This window comes from Mastigoproctus giganteus, chromosome 10 (assembly GCF_048544385.1).
Source record: "Mastigoproctus giganteus isolate SK-2022 chromosome 10, ASM4854438v1, whole genome shotgun sequence".
In the NCBI taxonomy this organism is placed as follows: Eukaryota; Metazoa; Arthropoda; class Arachnida; order Uropygi; family Thelyphonidae; genus Mastigoproctus; species Mastigoproctus giganteus.
The window spans coordinates 125,451,751-125,466,139 of record NC_143584.1 but is presented as its reverse complement, the minus strand read 5'-3'; the positions used below and the strand labels follow the sequence as shown (position 1 = coordinate 125,466,139).

Genomic DNA, 14,389 nt, shown 5'->3' with positions numbered 1-14,389 from the left:
AGAAGTTAAGCTCACAGGTCTATAATTACTTGTGTCAGCCTTTGATCCTCCTTTGTGAATTGGGGTCACATTTGCACATTTCCAGTCTATGGGTACCTCCCCTGAGTCCAAGGAAGCTCTCATAATTATGACTAAGGGTTTGCTTACTTCCTTTGCTGCCTCCTTTAATATATCTGGATAGATCCCATCCACCCCGGGTGCCTTTCTTGTGTTTATCTTCAACAGTTTCTCCTCCACTTTACTCCCAGTTATTTCAAGATTCTGTAGCTTACTGCTAGAGTTGAATACACCTCTGGCATTCCCCTTGCTGAATAACTCCTCATGCGTGAATGTCGATGCAAAATATTCATTTAGTTTGTTAGCTACCTGAGCAGGATCATCAATATCAAGTGGACCAATCTGATTCATCCCCTTCCTTTTAGAGTTTACATAAGTAAAGAACTCTTTGCTGTTTTTCTTTGCATCCCTTGCCAAGGATTTCTCGTAATCTGCCTTCGCCTGCCTAACCTCCTTTGTAACTTGGTTGCATATCAACTTGTATCTATCATAGGCTTCTGTGTCATGTGTTAATTTGTAAGTATCCCATGCATTTTTCTTCTCTGCCATATGCCTCATTAGTTCATCTGACATCCATTTTGGCCTAAACCTTGAACAGTATTTCTTAGTTGGTATGTAAAGCCTAGTAGCTTCCAAGATAAGTTCTTTGAATGCTTCCCATTTTGAATTTGCTGTTGGTAACATCATCAGTTGGTCCCACTGTATAGAATTTAAATACTGTCTCAGTCCATTGTAGTCGCCTTTACGGAAGCAATAACCTTTCCCTTTACCCCTAATGGTAGTTACCTCTTTGAGTAAATCCCACTTCAGCACACTGTGATCACTGCCACCTAGTGGTTCATTTATCTGCAGATTCTTAATGCATGAAGAATCACTGCTGATAATCAAATCAAGAGTATTACTCCCTCTAGTTGCCTCCCGAACATGCTGATGTAGAAAACAATCATCCAATAAATCCACAAAAGCCCTGCTAGTGCGTGAGTAACCAGCCCCCAAATTCCAGTCAATATCTGGGAAATTAAAATCTCCCATTATAAGACTCTCTGATTTACTGGCCCACTCTATTTCCCTGTACAGTTCCTTATTATACTCATCAGAGTCATTAGGCCTATAGCACACTCCTACTCTCAATTTTGATCTCCCAATGCTTATGTCACACCAAACTGACTCAACACTGCACTGTCCAGCGATGTCGACTGGCTTCACTTCCTTGGTTTTTATGTGTTTCTTAACTAATAGCATAACCCCTCCCCCCTTCCTATCCTGTCTATCCTTTCTGTAGACGTTGTACTCCCCAAATTGCAGTTCTGCATCCTTTATATCTGTGTGACACCACGTCTCTGATATCCCAACAATATCTGCCTTTGATGTTTTGAGCAATACCTCAAATTCATCAAATTTATTTACTAAACTCCTAGCATTGGTGTACACACAAGTATACCTGCACCTGTTTCTATTCTTAGCTACCCTAACACAACCCATGTGTTTAATTGTACCGCAATGGCTCCCAGCAGTCTCTGAAATACCATGCATCTTGTTTTTCAGGCTTCTGCTCATTCTAATAGAAGCAGTGCAAGAATCTCTTTCACCTCTGCCAGTGGCTACTGTCAATCTATTGGTCTTTGTCTCCCCCCAAGCTAGCAGTTTTCCGACCCACCTAACACTGCCTCGATAGCATCAGCAAATATTCTTGCACCCTTTCTATTTAAGTGTATCCCATCCCTGTAGAAGCAATCTCTCCTGTTAACAAGTACAGTCCAGGCTGAAAAAAATTCTACCCCTTGAGCCTTGCACAAGGCTCAAGGGGTAGACTTAGGTCACACCAAACTGACTCGACACTGCACTGTCCAGCGATGTCGACTGGCTTCACTTCCTTGGATTTTATGTGTTTCTTAACTAATAGCATAACCGCTCCTCCCTTCTATCCTGTCTATCCTTTCTGTGGACGTTGTACTCCCCAAATTCCAGTTCTGCATTCCTTATATCTGTGTGACACCACATCTCTGATATCCCAATATTATCTGCCTTTGATGCTTTGAGCAATACCTCAAATTCATCAAATTTATTTAACAAACTCCTAGCATTGGTGTACACGTAAGTATACATGCACCTGTTTCTATTCTTAGCTACCCTAACACAATCTATGTGTTTACTTGTACCGTAATGACTCCCAGCAGCCTCTGAAATATCCTGCATCTTGTTTTTCAGGCTTCTGCTCATTCCAATAGAAGCAGTGCAAGAATCACTTTCACCTCTGTCAGTGGCTACTGTTAATCTATTAGTCTTTGTATCCCCCCCCAAGCCAAGCTAGCAGTTTTCTGATCCACTTAACACTGCCTCAATAGCATCAGCAAATATTCTTGCACCCTTTCTATTTAAGTGTATCCCATCCCTGTAGAAGCAGTCTCTCCTGTTAACAAGTACAGTCCAGGCTGAAAAAAAAAATTCTACCCCTTGAGCCTTGCACAATCTTTCCAGGGCCGAATTGATCGACAAGGCTCTCATCATATACTCCCTCCTATCGTGTCTGGGCAGAATTGCAGACACTTTTAAATTCAACCCTAATTCACGGCTTTTTTTTAACAGTGACTACTTGTTAAGTAATTCTGCCGGTCTCCTACTCTTGATATCATTAGTGCCAAGTGTACAACTATATCACCTTTTGTGCCCTTAAAAGATGATATCTGCTCTACAACGTCATCAACCTTTGCCCCTAGCAGACATACCCTGGTCCTGTTCCACCTATCTATTGTTAAGTAACCTTCAGTGATGTTAAGGTAATCCTTACTTGTGACAGAATGGCGCCTCCATAGCCAGGTGGGAAGGAGCAGCAGTGCGCAGCACACGCTTCTTGATTAGACCGGGGTTCGAGCCCGTCACCACCAAATACGGAGGATGCGGAAAAGTCAAGGAATGACCACTGCATATCCCGGAGCAATATGGCCTTAGTTGCTAATGCTCCTAAAAACCAACCAACCAACTTGTGACAGAATATTATGCCCAATTTTCTACAAATTGGATGATGACGTTTTTCAATAAAGAATATTAGGTGATATAACAATTATATAGCGTTAATTCCAGTTTTCTACAAATAATTCTCTATAATAATGAGTTTCAATAAATAATGTTAAGCGACATAACAGTGGTAAAGCATTTTGATACATACCATATAAATTTGGTAGACTGGCCGCTTGAACCATGCCACTTCCAATTCTTCCTCCATCTAAGTTAAAATTAAAATGACCTTCCCCTTCTTTATCAATGTATGGTGATTTGCTATCCTCTATATCTAAATAAAATATTTCACACTTTCGAAGATGATTTCTTAGCTGAGAAAAGCTTCTTACCTGTTTAAACAAAAATAATAAAAAGAATGAAAGACTGAAGTTTAATAGTTGTAATAGTATGATGTTCACTTGCAAGACTTCATATAATTAACTATTTATGAATTCTATATATATACTAATTACAGTATTAATTTAATGAATTATTTTAACAGATTAATTTTATTAGATTTACCCAAGCCTGCCATCATATGTAGCATAAAAAGGTCCCAAATTTTGTCGTGGTCCTGGACTGTATTTTAATCCTATTTATTCAGCTACATGGTTCAACTTATTACCTGACCATGACCCATTAACTTATTATTATTATTATTAGCCATATGGTGCAAGGAAGCCTGAGGCTTATGCTGCACCAGCATAAAAAAATGCTGCACCAAAAAAAAAATTCCTGAGTTACCCTGTGAGAGAGTGAGAGAGAGAGAGAGAGAGAGAGAGAGAGAGGAATCACCAAGAAAGAGAAGAATGATGTTTGTTTGTTGTTTGTTATTTGGTTTTTAGGAGCATTAGCAACTAAGGCCATATTGCTCCGGGATATGCGGTGGTCATTCCTTGACCTTTCCGCATACTCTGTATTTGGTGGTGACGGGCTCGAACCCCGGTCTAATCAAGAAGCATATGCTACGCACTGCTGCTCCTTCCCACCTGGCTACGGAGGCGCCCGAGAGAGAGAGAAGAATGATGATATCCAGCCCAGGACCTTGGGTATGCTAAGCCCATACTCGCCAGATGTGAGCCATTGGGGTTAACTTATTTGAACTGTACAGAGTAGTAACTGTATTTTATTTTATTTATTTTTTTTTTGACATATTAAAAAGTCCTCCACAAAAGCATAATGCAATTTCCCAAACTTTTATACCTTGCACAATTAAAATATTTCCTAAATTTCACGCGCACCCTCTTTTCCAGTAGGAGTGCAAAAAAAAAGATTTGAGTATATGAGGTGTGGCAAAAAAGTTACCGGACTGGAGCTGTTGCGGTCATGTTCGATAGGTTTAAAAATATACACGTACTGATGTGGTATCTCGTAGTTCAAACTTTCTGCAATAGATGATGGTACAGAGATTGTGAAATAGGCTGACAAGTTGCAAGTTTCATTAGTAGCATTAAAATTCCATGTCACAATTTTGCAATGGATCAAAGAATGAATATTAAATTTTGCTTTAAACTTTATGATATAGTGCAAAATCTGCAACAGAAACATAAAATGTTAAAAACTATTTATGGTGATGAAACATGATGATATTAAATGTATAAGCAGTTTCAAAGACAGCCATGAGGATGTTCATGATGACCCAAGTAGTGATCATCCATCAGCCTCTCGAAATGAGGACAGAGTTGTAAAAGCTCGGGGAAATTGTGGCAAGCAATCATTTTTACCATAACAATGATGACTGATGAGTTGGATATGAATAAAAAGACGATTAGTCAAATTCTGAATGAAGATTTAGGGGAGAGAAGGGTCTATGGATAATTTGTGCCACACAGCCTCACAGATGAGCAGAGGCTAATAAGAGCTTCATCTTAATTTTCTCAACCATATTGTCACTGAAAATGCTTGTCGGGTGTTTCAGTACGACCCAGACATGAAGCGTCAGTGCGTGCAGTGAAATTCAAAATCATCAGCAAAAGAACGCCACGATTAAAACAATGCTGATGATGTTTTTTGGTAAACGGTGTGGTTCACAAGAAATTTGTACCTGAAGGGGAGAGAGCCAATGCTGCGTTATATATGCAGGTGCTTCAATGCCTACTGAAATGCATTTCCAAGGTGAGGCCACAATTTCGAGAGAAAGGCATATCACAGCCGGGTGGTCAGGAGCGGGAGTGCAGTGGCACACGCTCTTTGAGTAGACAGAGGTTCAAGCCCCTGACTGCTAAATACGGTCGATCTGCCAACCCACACTGGACCAGCGTGGCAGATTATGGTCCATTTCCCTCAACATGAATTGTTATGGAGGCTTCCATCCTGCAGTGGGTTGATAATGGCTGCAGTTTCCCTTACTATTTTTTTTCTTGCTGCATGACAATTCCACCACCTATGTCACATTAGTTGTGAAGATATTTATAACGAAACATAGCATCGTGCAAATCAACCATCCACCACACTCTCCCGATCTAGCACCAGCGCACTTCTTCCTCTTTCCCAAGTTGAAAACTACCCTCAAAGGAAAGAGAATACGGGATGTTGAGGACTTAAACAAAAAGGTAACCGCCAAACTGAATATCATCACTTTGGTAGCCTTCACTAACTCTTTTCAGAAATTTTTTGAAAGGTGCAATAAGGGCATTCAGTGAGGTTGAGATTACTATGAATTAAAAACAAAACCATTTTTGGGCTCCTTCACTGTGTTTTTTTATTGCACCAGTCCGGGAACTTTATTGCCACACCTCGTACATACAAATTAATATACACTTCAATATATCTAACATCAAAGACAGAAATAAAAGATGCTTCATACCTGGATTACTGGGGATGGTTTGTTTGACGAGGGGTTTTGAGGGAAAGGCAGATCATAGCCGGGTGGTCAGGAGCGGGATTGCAGCGGGAGGGCAACAAAAATGGTTGTTTGACCATTTTCGTTACTCTCGTGGGTAATACAGTTGGTATAATCACTGTGCTCCTCATACCAGGTGGAAAATACCCAAGTTCGAATCCCGTCAATGACGAAAAGAATTTTCATGGGTTTTTGTTCACAACGAGGCTGATAAATCCGTCTGTCGAGGGTGGCGTGTTTTTTCTCCTGGAAACTCGGGTTTTTGTCTAGCAAAAAACAAATCGTCCACTGAAAACATGCAATTTACACGATATTATGCGGCTTAAGTTGCTAATGTGCATACTACAACAATGAACCAGCCTAGGAACCATATTTCATTAAAAAAAGTATTTCATAAAAACGACAACCTCCCTCCCCCCCCCAACAAAAAAAATACAAGTGATCCGCCTGGTACGCACCTCAAACTTTGGGCACCTTAGTACAGTGGTTTCGACACTTGTCCGTCGTTTCAAGAGGTCTAAGTTAAAGTCTCAAGATGACATGGGAGAATTTTTAAAAGCTTCTTCTTCAATCAATGATGTAGTTAGCCGGCCTCAGGTAGAAGAAGCAGAATTTTTCCCGTGAATTGTTTTGGATTTTTAAAGCCCGCACAACATACAAATTGTCCCCTAAACAAACACACGCTAATACAAACATAATACATAATAGGGAAATATATGGACTAAGTAGATGATGCGCCTAAAATCCAATAAAATGCAGCATTCCACAGAGATATGGACGCGTTATTGTTATATATTGGATATGTTACTCATATCCAAATCCAAATGCCATACAAAACTGTGCTGGTTGCGATAACTGGTTTGGCGTTAAAACTGTGATGATAGTGAAACTTTGATCTGATGCACATAGTAGTAAGATCTTACTACTAATCTTCTTACTAATTACTAATCTTACTGTTCTGTGACCCAGCATTGGACTTTCGAAATGCCGAAGGTACATGCGCTAGACCAAAATGCGTATTTAATATCGTGCATGGAATTTATTTATTTTATTTATCAACTACATGCGTATTTCATAAAAGAATAAAATGAATTAATTTTCGGTTTATACTCAGGGGCGACCACACTAAAAGGAATTTTAAAAAAATTACATTATTATTTATTATTAGTAGTAGAGTGGCACACGACGAAAGAAAGCAAGAGCTACAAAAGAAAAAAAAAAAAAAAAAATCCCGCGATATGACGCAAGAAAGCAAGCTTTAAAGCAAGAGCTACAAAAGAAAAAAAAAACAAAATTCCCACGTCACCTGTCCATCCCCTCCAATAATTTGTCTAGTTCTTCCTTGAATTTATTCAAACTACCTATTTCCACAACACCAGATGGAAGTTCGTTCCAACAATCAACTACCCGTTGGCCGAAGGCAAACCTCCACACATCTGTCATGCAACTATCCTTCCTCAATTTGAATTTACTTCCTCAAGAAGAAGAATGCCATCAGCATTGAGCTTGCTCAATACAAAGCCTTAAATACCTCGATCAGATCACCTTGCAGGCGTTTAGTCTCCAGACTGCAATTTGCAAAATGAGGCCTTTCTTGATAAGACTACCCTTTCGTTTCCTTAACCTATCTCATTGCTCTTCTCTGCATCCGTTCCAGTAGACCTACGTCCTTCCAAACCTGTATGCAGTATTCAAGATTCAGCTTAACCATTACCTTGTACAATAGGATAATCACCTCCTTATCCTCTCTAACAAAAGTCCTGGCAGACTGTCTGCACTACTCAGAGAACTTCACATCTGACTGCACAATTACTCTCAGGTCTTTTTCATGTTCCGCTACCCTGAGTGTAATACCACGCAGTTGGTACGTAACTTTGGAATTATTGCTACCCATATGCAGTACTTTGTATTTGTCAACATTAATCTTCTATTATCGTTTCTCAGCCCATCTGCCTAATTTTTTCTAGATCTTGTTGCAGTAGCATATCTTGATTATTGTCATTAACCACCCTGCCAACCTTTGTATCATCTACAAGGGAGAGAGAGAATAACAGCAGCGTATTTAGTATTTAATAAATCGGCGGTCTTTGTTCACACACGACACTGTCAAGTCTCACCCTTGTGTTTATTGTGAACATTTTTGATTGCAGGACATTCTTCCTGATCACCACAGGTTTTTCGGCAGATTTGAGTTATCTAAGAGCTGTCTTCTTTGTGCGCAAAGTTGGGAAGATATGCTGAGTCATGCACCTTTATTCAAATTATGTATAATCTTTGCATGCATCACAGTGTTTAAAACCACTGTTCTTTCCACACAGAGTGGATAAGGCCCAAGTTCGAATCCTGTTAATGATACGAGAAACTTTTATGGATATTCCATTCAGGTGAGAATTTCGTCCAGAAAAACAGGCAAACCGACCAGAGAACACACGGAATTTACAGACATAATACGCACGAGTAGATGAGGTAGGGGCTCATCTGGTGAGTATGGGCTTGACACACCCAGAGTCCTGAGCGCTGGATATCATCATTCTTCTCTTTCTTGTTGATTCTCTCTCTCTCTCTCTCTCTCTCTCTCTCTCTCTCTCTCTCTCTCTCTCTCTCTCTCAGGGTAATTCAGAATTTTTTTTATACAGCTAATAATAATAATAATAATAATCGGGTGGCCCTAATATGACATACGGTACATATGCATCTTTTGGTTGAAATTATACACTTTCACATGTACCTCAGTGGTTACAATCATCGTCTTTCATATCATGTGGAATGGCTTGTGTTCGAATTTTGTCAAGAGGGAGGCATTTTCATAGGCATTTTTCGCACCGTAGTTGAGTTACTGGGTCTTAATCAAGAGTTACATGGTTTTCTTCCTTCCTCTCCACCCTGAATCTCGGGATTTTCTGGTTTACGATCCCAAGATTTCGAGGAGGTCTAACGGGGTAAAACAAGAAAACCATGCAAGAATATACTCAATTTGCAATCATTATATACTTGTATTGTCACCTCATAGCCTTTAACTTTAACAAAAACAACCACCAGATAACTTCAGATTATGCTCTTGAAAACGAAATATGCATTATCCGAAAATCCACCCTTTGGGAATAACGATCGCGTTTAGCTGTAATGGTTCAGCAACAGTGTGACCCAATAACTGTTTCTAATCATTCCCAACAAAATATACTGAAATGATCATTTTTCCAAAACAACAGATCGGATATAAGAGAAATAATGGTGATTATCTTCTAAAATCATTCTAAAAATATATTCTAGCTAAGACTTGAAAATAGAATGTTCATCAGGGTAATGGGACGGTAGACAGCTCGTGTACATAATATTACCGATGCGTATGACAAACTGGGTTGGCATTTGGGAACGTTCCCGTCCATTCTGTGCTTTGATCCTTGCACGTTCACAGTGGTGAATAAATATGAGCTTGGACCGTGCTGCAATATGATTTATTTTTACGTAACTTTGTCCTTTTCTCTATTCCTTTTACTGCCCCCTCACCCTGGGCTGAAAGCAGGTACACCACAGGATGATAGGACACTGCATGTTCTGCTTCTGCATTATATCCAGAAATAATCAGTGTTCCGGTTATTACCCCAACGGCTGGATCTGCCTTTGCTTTCCATTGCAGTAACCCTTTCCCTTTACCTCAAAACACAAATGCTGTTCCAGCCTTTACAACTACACCAGTTTCTGCTCTTGATAAGTTTTAGTAATGCGCCAGTTCTTATTCATACGGTTCTAGTTCAAACGGTTTGTTGGGGATTATGTCTATATAGGTAGGTATTCACAGGCAGTTCGAATATAGTACGAAATCCTAAAATGAGTGAAAGGAAAAACCACTATACTGTCAAGAAAGACATTCACACTGATATACAGGGTATCTCAAAAATACACGGCATAACTTCAGGAATGAGTTCCTCATATGTAGACAATAAAAATATTTTATATCAACATAGTTCCAGAAATGCTTGGTTTCCGCGTTTTGAAGGTCTGTCTATGACACTTAACTGTTCATATCACCTTATAGTAATTGTTCAAAATGTCCACCTTCTGCCAGGCCTCACATCGACGTCTCATGGACTCGCGAAGACGATGCCAAATTCCTGGCATGTTTCGTATTGTCTCACAACCTGCCACAATTCGATTGCGGAGAGTTTCCACATCAGCTACCGGAGTCGAATACACCAATGACTTTAAATGGCCCCACAAGAAGAAATCTAGTGGGTTTAAATCAGTGAACGTGGAGGCCAGGCAGTTGGTCCACTTCTACCTATCCACTGACCAGGAAACCTTCGATTCACGTAATTGCGGGCTAGGTGGCTGAAATGTGCGGGAGCGCTATCGTGCATGAAGTGTACTCGTTGACGAATGATCAGTGGCGTGTCGTCCAAGAAATCAAGCATGTTGTTTTCCAGAAAGTTTCTGTACGCCTGCCCTGTGAGGTTATTTGGAAGTACATGAGGCCCAAATAACTTATCACCAAAAAACAGCCGCCCAGATGTTGAGGCTGAACTGCTGTTGGTGATGTGATGGAAGAATTGCATGTGGGTTTTCCTCAGCCCATACATGCTGATTGTGAAAGTTTGGATTCCGTCTTGTGTGAACTGTGCTTCATCTGTGAATATCACTAAGGCAGGAAAGAGAGGTGTTGTACCACGCTGCTGCAAGAACCATTGGCAGATCATTACTCGCGCAGGGTAATCTGCTGGTGACAAGGCCTGTACCCGTTGCAGATGGTAAGGATACAGTTGGTGTTCTCGCAACACTCCCCAAATAGTCGAACGTTGAACAGCCAGTTGCATTGCTATTCTGCGTGTGCTGATTCCAGGAGTGGCATGCACAACATTCAAAATCTCCTCCTCTACTTCAGGAGTCGTAGATCTTGGTCGTCCTCTGTCGGCAGCACGAGGTGTAAAGGTCCCATGTTCACAAAGGCGGCGATGGATGCCTTCAAACGTTTTCCTGTCTGGACATCTTCGTTCTGGGAACCTCTCGTGGTACAAACGACGAGCCTCCAGAGCATTGCCGTCCGCCAAACCGTACATAAAGTGATATCCGCTTGCTCCTGATTTGAGTACATGGTCGGAATGGAAAACCACCACATTTTGTCAGTACTTTGTGATGAAGGAAAAATCACCTGCGGGAGATAAGACATTCCGGTTAATAACTCGGAACTACGTTGATATAAAATATTTTTATTGTCTACATATGAGGAACTCATTCCTGAAGTTATGCCGTGTATTTTTGAGACACCCTTTAAATGTCTACCAAAAACAGGAGTGGATAAAGGGATGGTTGAGTGGTAGAAGATAGAGAATATTAATGGCGCTGCTCTGCTCTTCTTCTTGTTAATTAAGGTGACCACCTGTCCTGTTGTTTTTTTCTCTATAAAAAAAGAATAAAAAAACTCAGCTTTTCACATTAAAAATTTTAATAGACAAGAAGGCCGAAGAAAAAAACAGGACAGGTGGTCACCTTAATTAACAACAAGAAGAGCAGAGCAGCGCCATTAATATTCTCTATCTTCTACCACTCACCCATCCCTTTATCCATAGCAGTAACTTAACCCTAAAGCTCCACTACTCGAATTGTACAGCAATCTTTCAAACCGAAGTGTCAAAAAGTTTACTGAAATCTAATTAACTGATGTTAAAATAATTTTTTTGCATCCAGTTGCTTTTCTGCGTTTTAGTAGCCAATCAGATTCATCAGACAAATCTCCTCTTAACAAATTCATGCTGGGATTGCTGGAATTGTAATTGCTTCTTGTCAAGATGATCTTGCTTTACCTCTTTAACCACTGACTCTATTATTTGCTCTGGAAAATAAGTCAAGCTTAGAGGTCTCTCTCTCTCTCTCTCTCTCTATCTCTCTCTCTCTAACTATTTTCCTCGGTTAATCTGACGACATCTATTTAAGTCTAATCCATGAACAATATCTTAGTATAAAAAGCTTAGTAGCTTCTGCGATTACTTTCCTGAGTGCCTCCCACTTAGAAAGTGCAGTTAGTAACATTATCAGGCAGTTCCACTGAAAATAATTTAAAAACTGACTAAAACCATTGTAACCACCTTTATGAAAGCAAAATTCCCTAGCAGTAGTTATATCTTCAAGTAAGTCCCATATAGTTAATTCTAGGGCAAAAGCTTCAAGCTAAATCCCACATCAATGGATTATAGTTACTCCCACCTAGTAATTCCTTTATCTGGAATTCTTAATGCTTGAAGAGTCACTACTAATAATCAGATTAAGAGTACAGTATTGCTTTCTCTTCTGGCCTATCTAACATGCTTGCCCGAAAAACAATCTTTCAATAAATCTAGGAAAAGTTCTGCTTCCAGAAAAGCTTCATGAGCTTAACCCACAAGTTCCAGTCAATATCTGGAAAGTAAAAATTTCCCATTATAAGATATTCTGATTTACTGGTTTATTCTATATGCCTGTATAGTGATTCGTTAAAATGCACCTCATTCATTACGCCTATAACACACTCCTACTATTATTTATGCTTGCCCAGTGCTTACATCACAGTAAACTAACTCAATTTACAATGGCCACCACCCACGTCATCTGGGTGCATAGCCTTAGATTCTAAGGCTATGCACCCAGAGTGCTTCTTTACCAAGAGTATAACTTCTCCACTCCCCTCCCCTTCTCTCTTTCTCCTTCGATATAGCAGCAGTAAATATTCTTGCACCACTTCTATTTATCTATCCCATTCCCGAAAAAATTATCTTTCTCATTAACAAGCACAGACCACCCTACGAAAAATTTTACTCCATGAGCCTTGCACAATATCTCCAAGGCCGAACTTGCTTCCAGACATGATAAGAGCCTTCCTTTTATCACGTCTGGGCAAAATTCCAGACAATTGTTTCAAATTTAATCCTAACTCGCAGCTTTTTGTCAATATTGCCCATAAATGCCTGTTAAGAAAATCCTCAGATCGACTATTTTTGGAAAACTACTGTTATTAGTACCAATGTTTAAAACAATATAACCTCTTGTGACTTTAAAAGATGATAAATTCAATGCTGATGGGATTCATCCTCTTGCCCAAATTCCGCACCCACCTGAGAGAGGGATAAATTCAAATTGAGAAAAGACAGTTGTAGAATAGATGTGCGGATATTTGAACTAGACAAACTTTTGGAGTGAATGGATGGGTGAAACAGGAAGTGATTTTTTTTTTTTTTTTTTTTTTTTTTGGCCGGTGCTATATAAGCTTGCTTTCTTGCATCATATGCCTCTACTAATGCTAATTATATACAATATCATTAACTTTCGCCTAAGGTAGATATATTCTGGTCCTCTTTAACCTTGATGGTAAACATAAGAAAGGCACTTGGGGTGGATGGGATCTATCCAATTATATTAAAGGAGGCGGCAAGGGGACTAAGCAAACCCTTAGCCATAATTATGAGAGCATCCTTGGACTCAGAGGAGGTCCCCACGGACTGGACATGTGCCAATATATCCCCAATTCACAAAGGGGGATCGAAGGGTGACACGATTAATTACAGACCAGTTAGTTCAACTTCTGTTCCGGGTAAAATAATAGAGTTAATGGTTAAAGATACATTGCAGGATCATCTAGACAAGACTGCAGTAATAATTCAGACACAGCATGGGTTTGTTAAGGGAAACTCTTGTTTGACAAATTTCATTGGATACTATGATCTGGTTACAAAGGAACTGGATGCAAAAAATAATTTTGACATCATATACTTGGATTTAAGGAAAGCTTTTGACATTGTTGCACATGGAAAACTACTGTACAAATTGGAGCAGAGTATTAAAGGTGAGTGGGAGAAGACAGAGGGCGGTAATCAATGGGCGCTGCTCTTCGTGCACTAATGTTATTAGTAGAGTTCCACAAGGTTCGGTGTTAGGCCCACTGTTGTTTTATCAGTGGGCCCAACACCGATATATTTATCAATGATATTGATGAAGGTAAATGAGGCTTTGTGTCGAAGTTTGCAGATGATACAAAGGTTGGCATGGTTGTTAATGACAGTAATCGTAGTGCTACTGCAACAGGATCTAGAAAATTTGGGCAGATGGGCTGAGAAGTGGAAACTGAAGTTTAACATTGACAAATGCAAAGTACTGCATATGGGTAGAAGTAACCCCAGAGGAACATACCAACTGTTTGGTACTACACTTAGGGTGGTAGAAAATGAAAAAGACCTGGGAGTAATTGTGCAGTCAGATATGAAGTTTTCTGAGCAATGCAGACAGGCTGCAAGAGCAGGTCATGGGGTTTTGTCAATAATATACAGGAATTTTGCTAGTGATTATCCCTTTGTATAAGGCAATGGTCAGGCCACGTCTTGAGTACTGCGTACAGGTCTGGAGGTCTCATTTTAGGAAAGATGTAGATTTGCTTGAGCGTGTACAGAGAAGGGCAACAAGATTGGTGAGGGGAATGAAGGGATTCTCTTACCAAGAGAGGCTTAAGTTCTGCAAATTGTAGCGGCTGGA

At 40.0% G+C, this 14,389-nt stretch overlaps 1 protein-coding gene across 1 annotated transcript in view; it reads right to left on the bottom strand.

Annotated features, from left to right (window-relative positions):
* LOC150079270 (echinoderm microtubule-associated protein-like CG42247) overlaps positions 1-14,389 on the bottom strand; it is a 202,901-nt gene that overhangs the window by 175,946 nt on the left and 12,566 nt on the right. The window contains exon 2 of the mRNA XM_090383013.1: positions 3,224-3,404. Within this exon, the coding sequence (XP_090239139.1) occupies positions 3,224-3,404 (181 nt within the window). The remainder of the gene's footprint in view (positions 1-3,223; positions 3,405-14,389) is intronic.